The sequence below is a fragment of the Panthera pardus genome, unplaced genomic scaffold (assembly GCF_024362965.1).
Source record: "Panthera pardus isolate Hobbes unplaced genomic scaffold, ASM2436296v1 HiC_scaffold_17, whole genome shotgun sequence".
NCBI lineage: Eukaryota > Metazoa > Chordata > Mammalia > Carnivora > Felidae > Panthera > Panthera pardus.
The window spans coordinates 146654729-146677668 of record NW_026526732.1 but is presented as its reverse complement, the minus strand read 5'-3'; the positions used below and the strand labels follow the sequence as shown (position 1 = coordinate 146677668).

The 22940-nt window shown below is 40.6% G+C and overlaps 1 protein-coding gene and 1 long non-coding RNA gene across 3 annotated transcripts in view; one reads left to right on the top strand and one right to left on the bottom strand.

Moving 5' to 3' along the window:
- ILRUN (inflammation and lipid regulator with UBA-like and NBR1-like domains) overlaps positions 1-7934 on the bottom strand; it is a 94319-nt gene extending 86385 nt beyond the window's left edge. The window contains exon 1 of one of the 2 annotated variants that reach the window (XM_019456821.2): positions 7588-7934. In XM_019456821.2, the coding sequence (XP_019312366.1) occupies positions 7588-7745 (158 nt within the window). In that variant the 5' untranslated portion in view covers positions 7746-7934. The remainder of the gene's footprint in view (positions 1-7587) is intronic. The other variant, XM_019456819.2, reaches the window with a different exon arrangement.
- A 90-nt stretch (positions 7935-8024) lies between these two features.
- The window catches only part of LOC128777745 (uncharacterized), a 40351-nt gene continuing 25435 nt past the window's right edge, over positions 8025-22940 (top strand). Inside the window, exon 1 of the long non-coding RNA XR_008423097.1 lies at positions 8025-8310. This is a non-coding gene — a long non-coding RNA (uncharacterized LOC128777745). The remainder of the gene's footprint in view (positions 8311-22940) is intronic.

The following is a 22940-nucleotide window of genomic DNA, read 5'->3' as shown; positions in this document are numbered from 1 at the left end:
GAGAGGGCATTGGATAGAACTCAGTTCAAGCCTAATGTCTAGGAGACCAATGGAGCTATTAACAGGGACAAATCAGAGAGAATGGCTGGTAAGATGGGGAAAAGGATAAACTGATCTTGTAAATACACAATTAGGGGCACCTGGGTAGCTCAGTCGGTTAGGCATCTGACTCTTGATTTGAGTTCAGGTCATGATCTTCTGGTTCGTGGATCAAGCCCTGTGTTGGGCTCTGTGCTGACAGTGCAGAACCTGCTTGGTATTCTCTCTCTCTCTCTCTCTCTCTCTCTCTCTCTCTCTCTCTCTCTGCTCCTCCCCTGCTTATGCTCTATCTCTCTCTCAAAAATAAATAAATTAATTGATACACATTTAATTTTGGTTCCTAATAGAACACCCCTAATATTTTCCCCCATTAGGAAACCTTGCACACTTTCCTGGCCCAATTTTTAGGGGTGTTCTGAAGAAAATATGTATTTAATACAAGTAAAGGATATATTTAATGCAGTCAATGAGAAGCCAGTCCCAGAGCATGTGACATGATCAAAACTAAGCTCCACAGGATTAAGTTGGACTCCTACCTCACACCATATGCAAAAATTAACTCAAAATGGATCAGTGACCTAAGTTTAAGAAGTGAAACCATAAAACTCTTAGAAGAAAACATACAGGTAAATCTTCACGACCTTGGATTATTAGATATAACGCCAAAAGCACAAGCAACAACAAAAAATTAGATAAGCTGGGCCTGATCAAAATAAAAACCTGTGCACTGAAGAACATTATCAAAAAAAATAAAAAGACAACCTACAGAATGGAGAATAATGTTTGCAAATTACATATCTGATAAGGGTCTAGTATCCAGAATATATAACTCTTACAACTGAACAAAAAAGACAATCCAACTAAAAAAAAAGTCAAAGGACTTGAATAAACACTTCTCCAGGAAAGTATGCACTGACCAAGAAGCATAGAAAAAGACATTCAATATCATTAGTAATTAGAGAAACACAAATCAGTCTACGGCCATACCACCCTGAATGCGCCCGACCTCGTCTGATCTCGGAAGCTAAGCAGGGTCGGGCCTGGTTAGTACTTGGATGGGAGAAACACAAATCAAAATCACAGTGAGGTACCACTTCATACCCATAAGAATGGCTGTAATTAAAAAAATGAAAATAACAAGTGGTTGGCAAAGTATGGAGAAACTGGGACAGACCCTTGTTCATTGCTAGGAGGATTATAAAATAATCCAGCCGCTGTGGAAAACAGTTTGGTGGTTCCTGAAAAAGTTACACATTCAACTCCTAGGTATATAACCAAAAGAAGTAAAAACAGGTATTCAAACAAATACATGTACACATATTTTCATAGCAGCACTATTCACAATAGCCAGAAGTTGGAAATGGCTTAAATGTCCATCAAGAGGCAAATGGATAAATTGTGGTATACACATACTTTGTTGAAACATTATTCAACCATAGTATTGACACATGCTATACAACATGGATGAAGCCTGAAAGACACTAGACACAAATGGACGCGAATATTGTATGACTCCATTTATATGAAATATTCAGAATAGGTACATCCATAGGAAAAGAATTCAGATTGGTAGTTGTCAAAGGCAAAGGGTGAAAATGGACCTGGGTGGTTGCCAGGGCTTGGGTGTCCAGGGAATGAGGAACAACTGCTTAACGGGTGTAGGGTTTCCTTTTGGGGTGATGAAAATGTTTCAGCTCGATATATATGGTAGTTGTACAACACTAGGAATACACTAAATGCCACTGAATTGTTCATTTTCTCATGGTTTAACTTCATGTCGATTTCACCTCAATTTTTTAAAAATCAGCAATATTCCAAGCCAAAAATAAAAATAAGCTCCATGTCTTGTTACTCCTGATCCCATTAACCGCATTATAGCCAAGCCAATATTCTAGATGGTTCTGCTCCACTTGCTCCTTCCTGGTTTCACTTAGGAAACATCCTCTAACTGTATTACACTACTTTCTCATCAGTTCAAATCGCCTAATCATTTCAAAACTTCTAAGAAAGCAACCTGCCCACAGCAGTCATTCCATCTTTGTGAATCATTCCTTCTACTTGACTCAGTCCATTTCTACCTGTTCTGAAATTCAGCTAATTCAGTACTGACATATGAATGTTTCCTCATTATTCCAAAACTTTTCTCTCATCATTTCAGGCATGTTCTTTTCCTATCAGAACACAAAGTATAATACAGGCTGTTTTCTGCTTCTGTATTACACTATCTGCTATTCAAAATACATTTATTTAAATACTGTCTGGTTGATAGTTTTTGGTGTTATGTGCTACACAAATTTTGTGTGGAAGGAGTGGGAAGATAAGAAATGGTGAAGAAACCATCTCCACCCATCCTAGCTATAATGGAGATTAGTTTTCACTTCATCTGTGATCAGAAATACAAGGCCCACAGCAATACTGTTTGTAAAGACTTCCTGCAGGACAATAACATACTTTTTACTGTGCTCCTTTTAAAACTAAAATGAATCTAAATACTCTATTTATAAACTTTTTTTTTATACCCAGAGTCCAAAACTTCTATGTGCCACTCAAAAAAGATAGAAAAAAAGTGGAGAAGAATATCCAAAGAACTCTCAACCTTCTTAAAAATGTTACAGACTGTACAACACTCTATCACTGAGTGTTATGCAATCCTTCCCTACCCTCTTCCTAAAACTGCTGCTTGGCACACATTTTTTTCAAGGAACCCAGTACTAATATCATGATTTATGTTACAAAAGTCTGGCTGCCAGGCTTTTCCTAGACTCATACACATAAACTAGAGAGTGGATCAGAAACTCATTTACCATGCAGGTGACTGAAAAAATGGATTAAGACCAGGCAGGGGAGGTACTATGAAATACAAGGTACAACTGATTTTTACATCTAGATCCTGATTTCACTTCATCAGTTATACCTTTATTTTATCCAGTGGGGTGCCTCTGACAATGCTGACAAAGTCAGCAGGACATGAGTGTACAAAAATGTTTTTCCAAGTTGCTTTTCTAGAACACATCTGTTCCATCCACTGTGGGCACATGTAATGTTCCAAAAAATGTATATTACTTCCTGAAGACACCAAGAGGTAATCTAGAATGTTGCAACACCACAACTGCAAAGGGCCAGCCAAATAAGTAATCAACAGTGTCTATATGCTAGTCAACTATTATTTATACTTATAACTGAGAAATAAGGCCAATACTGACTCCTAAGTTAATGCCCTCTAAAAATCTAGAAGTGTTAAAAAATAAAATCTAGAAGTGTTACTTGCCTCGTCACAAATGCTAAAGAACAAAACTCACTTTAAAAACATAAGAGACAAATGATTTTGAGGACCAGAAGAGAATTTGAAATCTTACATAACACTAAACTGTACGCTTAAAATTGGTTAAAATGGTATATGTTTTATGTTAAATTTTCTAAAAATCATATGTAAATTCTCCTATGAATCATGTCGGTTTCCCCTGGAAAAAAGATAAGTGTATTAGACTACATTAAAGGATGAGAAACCATTAAGTTGAATGTGTTTAAATTATAAATAGTGAAAAAATTTTAGTGATTTCAATTAACAGAAACTTTCTGACCTCTTAAGGAAGGTGTTTATTAGACAGTCTCCATCTCCAAGGAGGGCATAAGCAATGAAAAAGTTTAAACTGTAGTAAGTAAGAGAGATTTAGTTTTGACATAATTCTAACTAGAAAAGTAATTAAACACTATAATAAGGTACCATGCAAATCTCTGCCCTCAGGGATGCAAAAATAAACTGTCTTGGAAGGATTATATGCAATTCTTCAGGAAAAACTGGAATGAACTGGAGAATCTCTTAAGCCAACTTCCAGTTTTAGAATTCCAGGTTCTATACTCACTGTCCAATAGTGTCTCTGCAAGACATTCCACCTATAGAAAGTTATACTAATCTACAAATCATTTCAGTTGGCTTAGCATACTGGGTTTTTTTTTTTTTTAATCACACCACTTATTCACTTTCTGTACTTACTGAGGAACTGAATATTGGCTACTTTTATTAAGTATCCCAGGAGCATGGCTGCCAACTCAGGTATAAACACTACAAAAAGCTTAAGCTGGGGGTGCCTGGGTGGCTCAGTCGGTTGGGCGTCGACTTCGGCTCAGGTCATGATCTCGCGGTCTGTGAGTTCGAGCCCCGCATCGGGCTCTGTGCTGACAGCTCAGAGCCTGGAGCCTGTTTCGGATTCTGTGTCTCCCTCTCTCTCTGCCCCTCCCCTGCTCATGCTCTCTCTCTGTCTCAAAAATAAACAAATGTTAAAAAAAAAAAAAATTAAAAAAAAAAAAAAAGCTTAAGCTGAAACAATACTTCATTCCAAATTAAAAATTAGAAATATCTACAAAATGCACAATGAACTAAAGACTAGGGGAAAAAAATAGTTTATAGGGTAGATAATTGACAAGGCCAAAACATTCAACTTAGTTTTTTTGACAGCTTCTTAAAAAGCTAATACTTACTTTTGAAAATAAAAGCAAAGTCTTTCCAACTTGAGTTTCATTTTAGAAAACTCATGGCCTTCGTTTTAAAATAATGATTTTTAATTTACCATAGTATTTTCTAGCAGTCATCAAACAACCGAATGGTGGTTATTTATTACAACCAATAGGAGGCACTTAAGAAGTCACAGTAAAGTTAATCATCTCAAATTCAACAGGTTAATCACAGCAATTTGAGAGATTTTGCCAACCTATATTATAGGACCATCTCAACAAAGTTAGACATTAAATGACATTTAAAAACAATACATTTCTAGACCACATATTTCTTAAACAACACAGACAAATGTTTTGACCAAGTACACATGCATGACTATATTTATTTTAACTAGATTGTATTAATCAAGATGAGCATTTGTTTAAAACAAAAATCTAATGAACTTAACCAGGTCAAAATAGAAATCGAAATATAATACTGGGGCTAACTGTTTTCAATAGAAAGAAAAGAATAGTAAGCTTTACTTCCTTCAATTCACAAAAAATTTTTCATTTTATAATCAAAGACAAAGAATATGACTTTTACAACCAGAAAATAAGGTGGCTTAAAGCTGAGTTACCACTTAATTGCCTGCATTCCTAAGAAGCTACTAACTTCTAACTGCTTTAAAACCTGAATACATCTGGGGCGCCTGGGTGGCTAAGTTGGTTGGGCGTCAGACCACAGCTCAGGTCATGATCTCTCAGTCCGTGGGATTGAGCCCTGCATTGGGCTCTGTGCTGACAGCCCAGAGCCTGGAGCCTGCTCCAGATTCTGGGTCTCACTCTCTCTTCACCCTCACCCGCTCATACTCTCTCAATCTCTCTCTCAAAAATAAATAAACATTAAAAAATTAAAAAAAGAAGAAAAAACCTGAATACATCTTTTAATGGCTCACTACTTTGCTCAGAAATGTATCACACCTTGTTTCATACAGAGATGCTACATCATTAGAATACATGCTACTCTGTGCCATTGAGCTTAATAATTTTTTATAAAAAATTCAAATAAAATTTTTATAACGCAACTATAATTTTTAAGTTATTTTTTTCTTACCCACACTGGGCCTCACCTTTCACAAAACCTAAAAACAATCTTAGATGTTAAACACACACACCTCAAACACATAAAATTCATTACACTGGTTTTGTAGCCACAATAATTATACTAATAAATACTGACTCTAAAGAACTAAAAACTTATTAGGGCAGGGTTTAAATGGTACGACTCACAAGGGGGTGGGGAGAAATAATGATCCTCCCCTACCAAACTGGCAGCAACAATATGCCAAGTTTCCTATGCTGAACTAGTGTAAACAAGGAAGAAAAAGAGCTGGGGGTGGGAAGCTGGCAGGCAAGAGAACAACCCTCGTCAAGATATAGCTTTACTTCTAAATTTCACTAGGGTAATACCTGTTCTCAGTGTTTTCAATAACCCCTATCAAGGACTATTTAAACACCGTAAGTTGGTGTTCAGAAAACTACTGCAGGCTGTAGTCCCTCTCTTCCCAGATGTAAAAAGATGTAAGTGGGGATCATAAATGCTTCTTTAATTATAAAGACTATCTCTCGCATTCAATGCCTCAAAAAGTTTTCTAAACATCTAGCAATTCAATCCCACTCTTGCTGTAACAATCAAGTTTAAAGATAAAATAGTAAGACCCACCAATGATGCTACACAGAAAAAAAATTCACACATCATCTTTGGTGTGACCATAGCTACAAGTAAGACGAGCACCATTCCAGACAGGACTAGATGAGAAATGGGATAAAGACTAAGCTTACAGCCTCTTTTTTCTGGCATTGCCTGAGGCATTCAGTGGACATGGAATAAAGGGGAAGCTGGTTGTATAAGTGATGCCAAGAGAAACAAGATTCCACATGTCAGGGGACTGAATGCCCAAACACAGAGAGCAAAGGGCACTCATCCCATGGCTTTCCGACCAAAGAAAAATGAGTTGTTTCACCTGAAATCTTTTCAGAAGAAGTCTAATGGTCTGTACTTTACCACTCACCCTAAGTGAGTGAATTCAACAACCCCTCCTCAGAGAACAAGGAGAAAGCCTTGCTTATCAAAAATAGCGAGGGCTACATCCAAAGCCAAGAAACACTCCTTTTGGTCTAAGCGCCATGGTCTTCTGCCCCAATTCTACAAGGAGACTCCAAGCCAAAAGATTTGGTTCCTAGTTTTCCTAAGCCAAGTTCTCCATTTTCCCAAACAACCCAGTCTTATTTCAGATAAGCCCCTCTCCATTCTGGCATTCTGGAGTCCAGGGCTCCAGTTCTCCCAGAAAGTTCCCTCCTCCAAGATAATCTCCTTTCCTCCACTTTTCCTAAGGCTTTCCCAGACCCTGCCCCCAAGCACTCCCGGTCCTCCGTTAGATCTACTAGCAGATCCCACTCCTCCCTGGCACAACTGTTCGGAAAGTCAGCTCTCTTACCGTACTCACTTGTCCTTCCCCAAAATATGTTTCCTTTTTCCCTGTCTTCGAATGAAGAAACACAACACACACGCGCGCGCGCATAGTATCTGTTCTCATCTCCTAACTCCCAAGTCTCTCCAGTGCCCCACGTTCTTCCAGAACACCTAATTCTCTCCCGGAGTTTCCTCTCATCCCTGTCTTCCTCGACCCTAACTCCATACCCCAGGCTTTCCCCCCACTCCCCAAATTCAGATTTCCTGTGCTGTGTACTCTTCACCAACACCACAGCCCTCCTGCTCACAGGTCCACCCCTATGGTCTCGATACTCAAGTCTTTCTCCTCTTCTCATGTTCTTCGGCCCCTAATTCTCCGCAGAACCTCGGGAAGCCCTCCCCAGTCTCCCTTCCGCCCCTCCTGCACTCCGTGGCCCCCCACTCCCCTAGTACGTCCTCTCTACTCTTGCTCAGCCCCCAAATTTCTCCCATGTCCCTAAGGCTCCCCCACTCTCCCTCCACGCCCCGGGAAGAGGGTGCCCCTCAGCGCCCGCCCGCCCGGCCCGCCCTGCCGCTGGGCTCGGGTGTCCCTTCCCTTCCCCGCGGGCCCCAGTGCTGGCGCGATGGGGCCGGCTCACCAGTTGGTCATATCCAGGAAGAAGGCGCAGCCGGCCGGGTTGAGCTGGAAGCCGAGCAGTCGCTGGAACTCAGAGATGAGCACGTCCTTGTCGGTGGTGCCCAAGCAGCTGAACTTCTGCATCAGCTCAGGGTCTAGGTCCACGTCCATGCCCTCCATGGCTGGGGCCGGACACCCGCTTCCCCGCCTCCTCACAACCGAGCCGCCGCCGCCGCCGCCGCGCCGCCGGGCCCGGGGACCGGGAGGGGGCTCGCTGCTAGCTGGCGCCGCGACCCCGCTCCTTTAAGGTAGGCCCCGGGCCTCTCACCGCCTCATAGGGATAAACTCACTCAGCCACTCACTCACTCTCTCGCTCCCCCCCCCTCCCACCCCCCCCAGCGCCGCCGCCTGCGCCGCCGCCGCCTCTCGCTTCTCTGCCGCCTCCGCCTCCTCCCGCGCCGCGCCCACTGCGCAAGCGCCGCCCGCCTGGGCCCCGCCCCTTCCTCTCCCGGAGTCCCGCCCCTCAGTGGCGTCACAACCTCGTGACGTCTCCCGCGTGACCTCACCGAGGTGGAGCGAGGGGGCGGGGAGTGGCAAAGAGGAAAGGGACCGCTCGGCGGCTGAGGGTGACTCCTGGCCTGACCTTCTCCTCTCTCCGCCCCCACTTTCAAGGGGAGGAGTTAAAGTCCGGGGTTTGGGGAGAAGCTCCGGGATCTTGGTCCACCGCAACTCCACCATTTTGCAGGTGAGAAAACAAGTTCGGGAGAAGAGACCATGGCAAGGTCGAGTACCAAAGTGCAGGCAGGACGCAGTCCTCTCGGCCAGGGCTTTGCCCCTTGTCCTGGAAGGGCTTGATTGCACAAGTTTTAAGAGCTGTTTTTCCGGGTCGGTAAGTGCCGTGAACGCTTGGTTACCAGCCATCCTCGGCGATGGTTACTACAATTTGTTAGTGCCGTTTCTGTTATGCAACAGCAATGTCAAGTCTCGGAAGTTAAGGAGGCCTCGACACAAACATCAATCAGAAGTCCAGACAGCAACATACATATCCTCCCACCCACTCTGTCAAGACCAGCCCTCTCAAAACAAAGGTTAAGTAAGTCACGAGGATTTGGCATGCCTTGTTCTGTTTTTAAAATAGGAAGCAAAATACTGCTGTAAATTTGGTACACCTGCCTGGTGAAGGCCCCATTTCGAGATCAAAGAATGAGAAAGGCAGCGTAGGGACCATTTTGTCTACCCCCTTGCATTCCTATTTGTTCAACACCGCCACATCCAAAGAGGAAAAGATGAGGAAGAAATGGTCTTCTGCCTTCAAGTAGCTCCCTGCTTTACTAATAAGGAAAGTGAGATCCGGAAAGCTTATATGTCTTGTCCAAAAATACAGAGCAGCCAAACTAAAAACCAGCTTTCAGTTTCCTAATGGGTTATGTTTTCCATAACAATTTCAACAACACAGCACTAGAATAAGTGAACCGTAGTGTCTGGGTTGCTAGGAGGTTTTACAAAGGGACAGTATTCTCTTTCTGTTAGTAAAATAAAATATCTTTAAAAGCCTGGGTTCTGGATCACACACATTTAGGATTCTCATTCTGCCAGTTATTGATAATCATAGTGCCTGCCCAGATAGGACTGCTGTAGGAATTAAATGAGATAAAAAATGTAAACTCAACACAGCGCCTGTTCCATAAAAAACACTTCAAGAAGTGATAACTAGTATTGTGGCCATAAACATAAGACGACTCTGGAAATAAACAATGATACAAGTAGCCCAGGATATTTCTTTACCTGACTCCCCTTCTACTTCATTTCCCTTCCTTGTTCTCTATTACAATATGAAATATATGCCCTTTCTCTTTTCCTACTAAGGGACCACCCTTCTCCAGTGATATACTATGGGAGATAACTTTAACAGCAGATAGTTAGAATACTTACAAACTCATATAATAGTTCTGAACTTTTTTTATAAGAAACTGTTCTTAGGCCTCTAAGACCTGAGCAGAACTTAAATCATTGCCAAGGCCTAATTTTTGGGTGACCACAATATTGGAATATGTTACTAATATTGAGGAAAATTCTATTTCAGGGGTGAACACATATTGTCCCAATCTTATGGATGGTGGAATGGGAACACAGATTATAAAAATCCCAGTATTAGAACTGAAAGAAATCTAAGACTGCCTAGCCCAACCTCCCCCATTTTACAGATGAAGAAACTGAAACCAAGAGGGGGGAACTGATTTACCCAAGATTACACAACCAGTAAGGGGTGTTCAAACTCCCAGTCTAGCACTGTACCCACTATATCCTACTACAATTCCTTTTATACTTTGAGTTCAGTTTGGCCTTACATACAAAATAATCAGAAATTGATATTACTCTATTAACTAAAACTAAGTGTCTTAACTTGCAATATCCATGGATTAATGTTGTGTTGACCTAGGACCCAAAAGAAGAAAATGTTATTTTGTTATAAACCTGACAACTCCATTAGAATGCTGACCCAAGAGGGGCGCCTGGGTGGCTCGGTCGGTTAAGCGTCCGACTTCGGCTCAGGTCATGATCTCACGGTCCGTGAGTTCGAGCCCCGTGTCGGGCTCTGTGCTGACAGCTCAGAGCCTGGAGCCTGTTTCAGATTCTTTGTCTCCCTCTCTCTCTGCTCCTCCCCTGTTCATGCTCTGTGTCTCTCTGTCTCAAAAATGAATAAATGTTAAAAAAAAAAAAAAATTAAAAAAAAAAAAAAAGAATGCTGACCCAAGATAAACTAACAACTCTTGGCCAACACCATGTAGTATTAAAGTCTTGACTCACTCATAAACAGCCCACATAATGCAAAGAGATCCTTGCAAATAAGAGACCCAAGTGGCCCAGAACTTCAGTTTATGACAGAAGTTATCTCAAAAGAGTATAACTACTCCTAAAGTGAATTCTGAACATTGTGGGGACATTTGGGGTTCTCATGAGATTGGATGTGGTACCCTGGCCATTAATTCCCTGAGGACTGAGGATGATAATCTTCTGCAAATCTTGGGACAGTCACACACAATAGAAGACTGACCCATCCCTAACCACTATGCAAAAACACTGACCAAGGTGGCTGGCACATTAGGTGTGAAGGAAGAACCAGCCGCTCCACCTTCCATTGAATTGTTCTTTTGCGGGATGAGATATTAAATGGAGAAAATGAGGTGTTACCCGTCAGGATACTCACAGAAATGTGAATCTCCACTTGAATCTGGGGGATTATTAACATGCATGGTTCTGCTATAATGGCTCTGCAGCTTTGTTTTATTTTGTTGGAAAGAGGACATGCAGAAGGACTAGTTGAGAGACAAAAGAACAAATTGCTGAACACCACCCTAAGGACAAAAAGCTGATTGATGGCAGTATTCCAAAAGGGCTTCTAGGTATTATCTCAGAACTATGTCAGGTACTTTGCCCAGAGATGCCGCTGCCTGGGATATCATACAACCAGCCAGTTTCTTTCTGAATTTCTTGGGCTGGTGATCACATATAAGAAATTTAAATTAACCCCAGATCCCCAGACTAGTTCAGTTTAAAATTTCTTAAAGGAGTTAAGCCATTCAATCTTTAGAAGTTAAAAGTCTGGGAGAAAAGTGATTCATCTCACCAGGGCAGCCTTGATTGGTTCCAAACCTCTAAGTCCCTAAGATTCAGAATTGCCAAGCCCGGCTAGTACTAAGATTATGCCACAGCATAACCGATGCAAGGAACAGACAGAGTCCAAATAGATGTTATGCTACATTATATGATAATAGCAACTTGTAGTAGAAACCTTTTGGGTATATATCCAAACTGTGATGATCTCTTTTCTGCCAACTATTAATGACCCTCTATGTGGCCTCCAGCAGCCATATGTATCCTATATTGCCCTTTCCTTTAGCCTCCATTTGATTGGACAAAAGGGATATGCTCAACCTAGGATCAGCCAATCAGATTCTCTCTCTCTCTCTCTCTCTCTCTCTCTCTCTCTCTCTCTCTCAGGAATTTGGAACTGAACTCAATGAGTTTGTGGAACAGGCCTGGGCTGTTTACTTGAAAGTCAGTGATAGAAATACAGAAAAGAGACTATCTTTGTGGGGCACCCTTGAAAACAAAATAATGCCCATCTGCAGAAAGAGAGCCACAAGGCAGAGAGAAACAAAGATGAGAGACCTGAAGGCTTAGGAGAGAGAAGTTCCTATTACTTTGAGTCCTGGTTATTCAGCTTCTCTTAGATTCCGTTAGAATCTCCAGATTCCGGGGCGCCTGGGTGGCGCAGTCGGTTAAGCGTCCGACTTCAGCCAGGTCACGATCTCGCGGTCCGTGAGTTCGAGCCCCGCGTCAGGCTCTGGGCTGATGGCTCAGAGCCTGGAGCCTGTTTCCGATTCTGTGTCTCCTTCTCTCTCTGCCCCTCCCCCGTTCATGCTCTGTCTCTCTCTGTCCCAAAAATAAATAAAAAACGTTGAAAAAAAAAAAAAAAGAATCTCCAGATTCCATTCAAAATACATTATCTCTTAGATGAAGTAAAAAAAAAGTCAAGTTATTTTAAAAAATTAAGAAAATCATGTGAATACAATGTTTGATTTCTAGATAGGGATGCACGTCCTACTCTTAAAAACAGTGAAAACTTAAGGGCGCCTAGCTGGCTCAGTTGGGAGAGCGTGTGACTCTTGATCTCAGGGTCATGAGTTCAAGCCCCACACTGGGTGTAGAGATTACTAAAAAAAATGAATTTAAAACAAATAATGAAAATTCCAATTGAAAAAAAATGACACAAAAAGGCAATTCACAAAAGAAGAAATACAAATGGCAGATAGACATATTAAAAGATGTATTATGCCACCCATATTAAAGAAATGGATTAAAACAGCAATAAGGTAGGGGCGCTTGGGTGGCTCAGTCAGTTACACATCTGTCTCTTGGTTTCAGCTCAGGATCCCACGGTCATGATCTCACGATCATGAGCCCACCTCCGGCTCTGCACTGGGCTTGGAACCTGCTTAAGATTCTCTCTCTCCCTCTCTCCCTCTGCCCCTCCCCAACTCTGCATGCTTGTGTGCTGTCTCTCAAAAACAACAACATTTTGCCTAATCAGATTGTCAAAGCTTCAAAAACATTTATAATAGCTTTAGTTGCAAGAATATGGAGAAACAGGTGCTCTCAAACAGCACTGCTTCTGGGAATATAAATTGATGTAATTTTTCCTAAAAGTGAGTGGATGTGAATTCAGATGAATTAATGTGAGTAACCTTAATAATGTTCATATACAATAGCCCCCAAATCTTAAGTTTATAAAAAAGCTTTTTGTTAGAAGTACTATAATACATATGATAGTAAAAAGGTGGAATAACCCAAATGTCCACCAATAGGGGAATTGTTGAAAAAATATATGTGGGCAGGAGTGGATTCATTCTTTTCACCAATATACTTTTACATGAATCTATGACCAAAAAAGTAAAGAATTAGAAAGAAACCTGAATGAATATTTCAATAATCTTAGAAGAAGAAATCTCCAATCATAATATCAAAGAAAAGATCTATAGTTTTGCCTGTATAAAAAATCTAAGGGGCACCTAGGTGGCTCAGTTGGTTAAGCGGCTGACTTCAGCTCAGGTCATGATCTCACATCTCATGGGTTCCAGCCCCGCGTTGGGCTCTGTGCTGACAGCTCAGAGCCTGGAGCCTGCTTCGGATTCTGTGTCTTTTCTTTCTGTGCCTCCCCCACTTGCACTGTGTGTGTCTCTCTCTCAAAAATAAGTTAACATTAAAAAAAAATTTTTTTTATTTAAAACTTCTTTGTTTCAAAAGTTAAAAAATAAAAATAAAAAATACCATGAGCATAATCAAAAGACAAAAGGATAATTCAAGGACAATATTTATAATACACAGGACAGAGTACTAATATCATCATTTAATAAATAAACAGCTCTTGGGTCGCCTGGGTGGTGCAATCAGTTGAGCATCCAACTCTTGATTTCAGCACAGGTCATGATCCCAGGGTCATGGGATCGAACCCCGTGCTGGGCCCTGTGCTGAGCATGAAGCCTATTTAAGATTCGCTCTCTCTCCCTCTGCCTCTCTCCCCTGCTCATGCTCTCTCTCTCTCTTAAAAAATTTTAAAAATAGGTGCGCCTGGGTGGCTCAGTCGGTTAAGCGGCCGACTTCAGCTCAGGTCACGATCTCACGGTCCGTGAGTTCGAGCCCCGCATCGGGCTCTGGGCTGATGGCCCAGAGCCTGGAGCCTGCTTCTGATTCTGTGTCTCCCTCTCTCTCTGCCCCTCCCCCGTTCATACTCTGTCTCTCTCTCTGTCTCAAAAATAAATAAACGTTAAAAAAAAATAAAAAATAAATAAAAATTTTAAAAATAAATAATAAATAAGTAAACAAACAAACAGCTATTAGGATAACCAAGGAAAAAACAATCTAAAGGAAAAATTGGTAAAGGACATGAATGGGCAATTGACAAGAAAAATTATATAAATGGCCTGTAAATGTATGAGAATATTTTGAATACCATGAATAATCAAGAAATGCAAATTAAAACAAAAGTGCAATATCATTTTTATCTGTCAATTTGGCAAAGATTGATCATAGCCAGTATTCTACAAGATGTGAAGAAAAACACAATTTCATACAATGTTGATAGGATTACAGATTCGTAAAAACCTTTCAGGAGGGTGTTTTGGTAAAGGCCATTAAATTTTAAATGTGCACCTTGCATCTTAGGTATCATACAGATAACTAAAAAGGATGACCAAAGATATATGTAGGATGATCACTACAGAATTTTTGGTAATGCTGAAAAATTGGGAACAATCTGAATGACCAACCATAAGGCTTTGCCTATATTTATGCTATAGAATATTACACCACCGTTTAAACAATGAAATAGGCCTATATGAATTAACATGACAAGATACAGAAGATTGAGTTTTTTTAAAAAAACAAATTATTAAACAGTATATATACCATGATCTCTTTTGTATCTATATAAAAAGTATAGTAAGTGTATATGTTTATGTATGTGCTTGGAATATATGCATAGCAAAATATCTGGGGGAATATATACCAATGGTTAAGGAAGGTGGGGTTATGGTAGGGTTGCCACATAAAAACCGGATAACCAGTTAGACTTGATTTCAGGTAAACAACATTTTTAAAAAATGTTTATTTATTTTGAGAGAGAGAGAGAGAGAGGAAGCAGGGGAGGGGCAGCCAGAGAGGGAGTGAGAGAATCCCAAGCAGACTCTACACTGACAATCTGCCGTGGGGCTCAAACCCACCAACCACAAGACTATGACCTGAGCCAAAACGAAGAGTCAGACTGTTAACCGACTGAGCCACCCAGACACCCCAGTAACAATTTTTTTAATGTAAGTGGTCACAAATATTAACTGGGTATCTTGTATTTTTATTTGCTAAATCTAGCAACCCAATTTATGGGAAACATTCACTTTTAATGTTAAATTTCTGTATTAGTTGAGTTTTTACACTAAGCATGTAATCATTTTAAAAAGGTAAAATTTTGGGGGCTCCTGGGTGGCTCAGTTGGTTGAGTGTCCGACTTCGGCTCAGGTCTGATCTCACTGTTTGTGAGTTCGAGCCCTGTATCAGGCTCTGTGCTGATAGTTCAGAGCCTGGAGCCTGCTTCAGATTCTGTGTCTCCCTCTCTCTCTCTCTGTGACCCTCTCCTGCTCTCTCTCTCTCTCTCTCTCTCTCAAAAATAAATAAACATCAAAAAAAATTATTAATAAAAAGATAAAATTTTTGAATAACATTTTAAAGTTATGTTGGTAAGGTAGAATTTTATATACCTCCTTTGAAAACACATTTTTGAGGAATGCTTAATGATATAAAAAAATCCTGATGTTAGTGTCGATTTTTAAAAGCTGCATCAAAATCGTAAATACAGTATAATCCTGTTTTTTAGACTATAGCTATAACTCATTAAAGTAAGCACACTAAATAACAAAATAAGCAGAGTAAACAACTGGAAAGAAATATATCAAAATATTATAGCATTATATCACACAGGAAAATTGCAGGGGATTTCTGTTTTTCTTTCTACAGTTTTCTGTATTTTCCAAAGTTTTAACAAGTGTGTATTTGAAGAATTTTTAGAATAAAACTTGCCTATGTTAAGTGAAAAAAACAGGATGTAAAATTAGCATATTGTATAAACCTAACTATATAGCAAAAGATTGGAAATATTAATAGAGAATTGATCATTTTAATTCTTTTTATCCTTTTTTTATATTTAAAGAAATAGATCAACTTGATTCTTTAATTGACGGACCTATTATCTCTGCTAACATACAAAGATGTTTACAATATGTCCCTTTTTTTTTAAGTTTTTTATTTTGAGAGAGAGAGAGAGAGAGAACACAAGCAGGGAAGGGGCAGAGAGAGAGGGAGGGAGAGAGCTGTCAGCACAGAGCGAGCCCAACAAGGGGCTCAAACCCACCAACCATAAGATCACTACCTGAACCAAAATCAAGAGTCAACGCTTAACCGACTGAGCCACCCAGGTGCCCCTACAGTGTATTCTTAAATGATAAAAAGCTATGAGAAAACAGTATTACCTATGCTCTAATTTCTAACAGATGCATGAATAAGTGCAGGAGATGTCTAGAAGGATATACTTCAAGGTGTTGATGATGACAATCTGAGTGTGGGGAATAATGGATGTTTTTACATTTTTATCTGTATTTTAGGATTTTTAATAAAATAATCATGTCATACAACATTAAGAGACCCTTCGTTTTGAAGAAACGAAAATTGGGTGACCTGGGGGCTTATCAAACATGAATTCATTTCAGTTTTTGACATTCTTTTCCCCATGTTAGCTGTCTTAAACTTTGTAAGCTGCAAAACCTAGGCAGCAGCTAACAGTCCAATGAGCTACCCAGTTGAGCAAGCAAATGTCTGCTGACTTACTATCAGCAAGGCTGAGTTAGGGACAGTGGCCCAGAAAGAGAGCCTTCATCCTTGTGCTATGTGACCATGGACAAATGACTAAGCTTCTCTGTAGACCTCAGTTTATTCATTTCAATATAGGGAACGTTGCAAAAAGATCACTGAAGTGAAGCAAAAGAATATGTCAAACAAAAGAAAAACTTTTTGGAATTTAACCTACAGCTACAATTAGTATTCACATAAACATACCCATAAGCCAAACTTCCATTCTGTGCTTATTCTCCAGGGTTGGAAGCTCAAATGAGGTGGGCATAAGTGCTTGTAAATGTTAAATATTGAAGTATAACATAACAATGGGGGAGATACAAGGACATGCGTTTCTACAAATAACTATATAAAGGTAGCTAACAGTACAAAGCAACATGTGTTCAAGTGCCAAATGAGCAGTAGACAGGGTGAGTAGGACTTGGGAGGAGGGAGGAGTGAAAGGGTGAGCTGAGATGCCCAAAGAAGCCTTCTAGGAGACCTTATCCAGGCCCTGATGATTTTCCACAAGGTTTGAGGAACAGGCTAGTGAGGGGACACATTACACCAAAGTCATTTAGATGTCTGTTTATTCTTTTAATTGTGATTTTAAAAAAAGTTTTTTTTACATTTATTTATTTTTGAGACAGAGAGAGAGAGCATGAACAGGGGAGGTCAGAGAAAGAGGGAGACACAGAATCTGAAACAGGCTCCAGGCTCTGAGCTGTCCGCACAGAGCCCAACGCGGGGCTCGAACCCACGGACCGCGAGATCACAACCTGAGCCGAAGTCGGACGCTTAACCGACTGAGCCACCCAGGCGCCCCTTAATTGTGATTTTAAAAATACATAACAAAATTCACCATCTTAACTATTTTTAAATGTTTATTTATTTTGAGAGAGAGAGATCACGTGAGAGGGGCAGAGAGGGATAGAAAAAATCCCAAGCAGGCTCCACACTGACACAGGGCTCAATCTCACAAACCATGAGATATTGACCTGAGCCAAAATCAAGAGTCAGACACTCAACTGACTGAGTCACCTAGGCACTCCACTGTCTTAACTATTTTTAAGTGTACAGTTTGGTAGTGTTAAGCATATTCACATTGTTGTGTAGCGAATCTCTAGAAGTTTTTCATCTTATAAAACTGAAACTCTGTACCCATTAAACAACAACTCCCCTTTCCCTCTCCCCCCAGCTCCTGGCACCCACATTTCTACTTTCTGTTTCTATGATTTTGACTATTTTATTTGATTAAAAAAATTTTTTTATGTTTATTTTTGAGAAAGACAGAGCATAAGCGGGGGAGGGGCAAAGAGAGAGGAAGACAGAATCTGAAGTAGGCTCCAGGTTCTGAGCTGTTAGCACAGAGCCTGATGCAGGACTTGAACCCACAAACCATGAGATCATGACCTGAGTGGAAACCAAGAGTCAGACACTCAACCGACTGAGCCATCCAGGCACCCTTCTATGAATTTGACTATTTTAGATACTTCATATAAGTGGAATCATACAATATTTATCTCTTTGTGATGCACAAAAGTTTTAAGTTTGATGTAGTCTTATTTGTCTATTTTTGTTCTTGTTGCCTGTGTTTTTGGTGTCAGATCCAAAAAATCATTGCCAAGTCCAAAGTCATGAAGTTTTTTCCCTGTGTTTTCTTCTAGGACTTTTATAGTTTGGGTTTTACATTTAGGTCTTTAATCCATTTTGAGTTATTTTTCATATATGTTGTAAGATAAGGATACAACTCCATTCTTTTATGTGCATTTGGGAGTCTTTAACAGCTACAAGACCCAGGCTCCTTTTTACTGCCTCCTGTTTGTTCTGATCACAGAAATATACCTAGAAGTGAATCCAGGTAATGGGAATAAAATTAAAATCTAAGGTGTACTTGAGGGGGAATTTTCTCTGGGAAGTGAATGGGTGAGGTTCAAGAGCAGCCTACTACAGTGAGCAGTACCTCTGCTCTGAACATCCACCTGGAGCATGATAGGAAAGAACCAGATCCCGCACATTTGGGGTTTTTCCACCTCCTCTACCCTATTTCCCTACTCGAGAGACAAAACAAAACAAAACAAAACAAACAAAAAAAAAAAACAGGAGGCACCAACCTATTACACTATCTTTTCTTCAGGACAGAGCATCTGATGTCCTGGGTCTTTTTTCCTACTGTGGTGAATGGGACAATGCAAAAGAAAACCTGATTGTCTTGATCTCCTGTCCCCCCGTCTCTCAACCTAGATACATCCAGAAGTAGTCCATTCTTTTCTCCTTGTCCTCCTCCTCCTTCTTCTCCACCTCCCCTCTCCTCCTCCTCCTCCTCCTCCTCCTCCTCCTCCTCCTCCTCCTTCTTCTTCTTCTTCTTCTTCTTCTTCTTCTTCTTCTTCTTCTTCTCCTTCCTTCTTCCTTCTTTTCTTGACCGCTTCAGCTTACCAGAGTCAAAACATCATCTAAGTAAATGCCAACTCCTTATCTCTTCCTCATGTAAAAAAAACAAAACAAAAAAAAAACCCACAAAACTACAAACACTTCACAACCCCTTTGGTTTTACTATAATTACTCTTTCTCCAGTGGGTTCACAATATGTAAAGCATCTTGCCATCTGCATCCACACTAGTGGTAAGAAAGAAAAAGGGGAAGAGGGGAACAAAAATGTAATGCAACTCTACAATATGCCAAATGTCCAGTACTTTAAATTTTTTTTAATGTTTATCTTTATTTTTGAGACAGAGAGAGACAGAGCATGAGCGGGGGAGAGGCAGAGAGAGAGAGGGAGACACAGAATCAGAAGCAGGCTCCAGGCTCTGAGCTGTCAGCACAGAGCCTGACGCAGGGCTTGAACTCACAAACTGCGAGATCATGACCTGAGCCTAAGTTGGATGCTCAACTGACTGAGCCACCCAGGCGCCCCCAAATGTCCAGTACTTTAGTACTTAGACTCATTTAATTCTCATAGCCAAATGAGATCAGTGTTATTATTATTCTTCCCCTTTTGCAGATAAAGAAATAGAGAGTGAGAGTTTAAATAATGCATCCAAGGAGACACAGATATTGAGACAGCCAGGACTTAAGCCCAAGGCTCTGAAAGAAACCTGTGCCCTCCACTTTACTCCAGATTTCTTTCACTTCTAAGGAGTTTACCTTTTCACCATGGTCAGGCTGGTTGTGTGTCTATGGAGCTGTCATTACTTTCTCTTACTGTGTTTCTTTGAAAATTTCTAGGATACTGCCAGAAAAGATTGGGGTAATAAATACTAACATTAATCCTAATATCTTCAATTTATGTAATAACGCTTTATAATTTCTCAACATATCCATCCACTCTCATGTCATTCTCAAGAAAAACAGGTTGTATTAGTTTATTTTTAGTAGCTTCATTATTTTGCAGAGACTCATACATGCTTATTGCAAATAAAATTAAGCAATATAGAAAATTATAAAGAAAAATTTTAAAAACACCCTAAATCTCACTACCCAGAGATAACCATTATTAATATTTTAGTAAATATATCTTTCATATAACTGTCCACTTGTATAATTTGCCTCAATGATCTCTTACCACAGTTGCCTCTCTAGCCTGCTTTTTTCATTCATAGTATGTTGAAAACAGCTTTCCACATCAACAAATATACAGATACATCATTTTTAATGGCTATAGAGTATTCGTATTTAGGAATGTATTTTACTTGACCGGTCTCCTACTGATGGACTCTGAGACTACTTCCAATTTTTTATCGTTGTAATAAATTGTTAGCCCCCACTTAAAGATTAGGGAACTGAAGCTCTGAGAAGCTATAGGACCCCTTTTTCAAAATCCAGGTCTGGGGCCCCTGGGTGGCTCAGTCGTTATAAGCGTCTGACTCGATTTCAGCTCAGGTCGTGATCTCACGGTTAGTGAGTTCAAGCCCCACATCGGGCTCTGCACTGACAGTATGGCGCCTGTTTGGGATTCTCTCTATCCCTCTCTCTCCTCTGCCCCTGTCTTGCTCTCTGGATCCCTCTCAAAATAAACTTAAAAAAAAAAAAAACCTTTCTATTATGGAAAATTTTCAACATACACTAGAGAGAATGGTGCACTCAACCCCCATTCACCCAAGATCTAACTTCAACAATGATCAACATTTTGCCATGCTATTTTCACCTTTTTCCTGTGAGTATGTACGTGTGTGTGTATGTGTATGTGCGTGTGCATGCACACGCACGCTGTAGTATTTGAAAGCAAGTCCCAGACACCATATGATTCCACCTGTAAATACTTCTGGATACTGTGTCTTTAACGGACAGGGACTGTGAAGAAAGAATGAAAAACCACAATACTATTATCATAATTAATAGAATTAATAGGAATTTTTTAATATTATCTAATACTTATTTCATATTCAGTTTTCTTAAATTGTCTCTAAGATATTTTTTTCCAATACAGTGTGGATCCAAAGAGCTCCACACATTACATTTGGGGATACGCCTTTCAAAGCCCTTTAAGTCTTAACAATCCTCCACCCCCACTCTTTAATATAATTGTTTGTAGAAACTAGATTGATAGCGGCTTGATTTCTAGTACTCAAATAATGTAAACAACCTAAATATGTTTATAAGCAGGAAAATAGCTAAACAAATTCTGTTATATCTATACAATGGAATACTACTCAGCAATCAAAAGCAGAACTGTTGATCGTACAACATGGATGAATCTTGAAAATATCGTATTGAGCAAAACAGGCCAGACACAAAGGAATACAAACTGCATATCTCACTTCTATGAAGTTCATTAGGCAAAAGTAAGCTATAGCATTAGAAGGTGACCAATGAGGCCTAGGGCTGCAGGGAAATTTGCATGGATGGTGAGGAACTGACTGGGAAGTGGCACGAAGGGACTTTTTGGGTTGGATTGATGGAATTGTTCTATATTTTATTTGTGGTGATGTTTACAGGAGTGTATCCATTTGTCAAAAGTCATCAAATGGTACACTTTCAATGGGTGAATTTTATTGTATGTAAATTATACCTCAATAAAGCTTTTTTTCCTTTTTTAAATATTCTTTTTAATGTTTATTTTTGAGAGAGAGCAAGACAGAGAGGCAGAGTGTGAGGAGGGGAGGGGCAGAGAGAGAGGGAGACACAGAATTCGAAGCAGGCTCCAGGCTCTGAGCTGTCAGCACAGAGCCCGACGCGAGGCTTGAGCTCAAGAACTGTGAGATCATGACCTGAGCCCAAGTCAGATGCTTAATGGACTGAACCCCCCCAGGCACCTCATAAAGTTTTTTTCTTTAAAACTGACCCTCTGATTTTGTTTCCATGCCAGTGTACAGCATGTGGTAACGATAAACATTTGGCATAAGTAATAAGTGACTGTCAGTGAATGAATGACTCTATTTGCCACTTAAAAGAAGAGAATGAAAGACACTTATTTGTTACTTTCACACTAGCAGAGATTTTCTTTTTTCTTTTTAATTTTTTTTTAACATTTATTTATTTTTGAGACAGAGAGAGACAGAGCACGAACAGGGGAGGGGCAGAGAGAGAGGGAGACAGAATCTGAAACAGGCTCCAGGCTCTGAGCTGTCAGCACAGAGCCTGATGCGGGGCTCGAACTCACGGACCGCGAGATCGTGACCTGAGCCAAAGTTGGCCGCTTAACCGACTGAGCCACCCAGGCGCCCCTTTAATTTTTTTTAATGTTTATTTATTTTTGTGACAGAAAGAGGCAGAGCACGAACAGGGGAGGGTCAGAGTGATAGGGAGACACAGAATCCGAAACAGGCTCCAGGCCCTGAGCTGTCAGCACAGAGCCCGACGCAGGGCTCGAACCCACGGACCATGAGATCATGACCTGAGCTGAAGTCAGACGCTTAACCAGCTGAGCCACTCAGGCGCCCCCTGGGATTTTCTACTTATCAGGTGAATAAATTGTCTTCATGGACTTGACCCTGAAGTGATGAGCCCCTGCTCAGCCATAGGTGCCTGTAGGTGTTGCCTCCTTGAGCGGCCAGACGGTAGCCCTAGACAGTAGGGTCCTCAACAGTCGGCCCGCCGCAGGCATCTGGGTAGGGGTGAGACCTCAGGGCCACAGCCCTCCCCTCAGCTTACAAGAGGGCCACATGTGTGAAGCGCCAGCCACGCCACCACACATGCAAGAGCTGAAGGGTTCCATGAGAAAGAAACCTTGTGTTCAAAATAAACTTCCAAGGAGAAAAATAAAAGCTGTTTCCTGAAGCTGAGCAAAGGTGAGCAATTCCTGGAAAGTTAAACGCCTCAAAAGCTAATTTGAGTTTCAAAGGGCCGTGGTAGTAACTCCAGGGTGAGAGCATCTCAAGGGCTTAGAATTTTCAGAGGCAATAGAATTTTCTGGCCTCCTTCAGTCTATCTTCTGCCCACTTCTTGCAGACCTCAGAGACCACTTTCAAGACAATCTCAGTTTCTACAGAAAAGAGG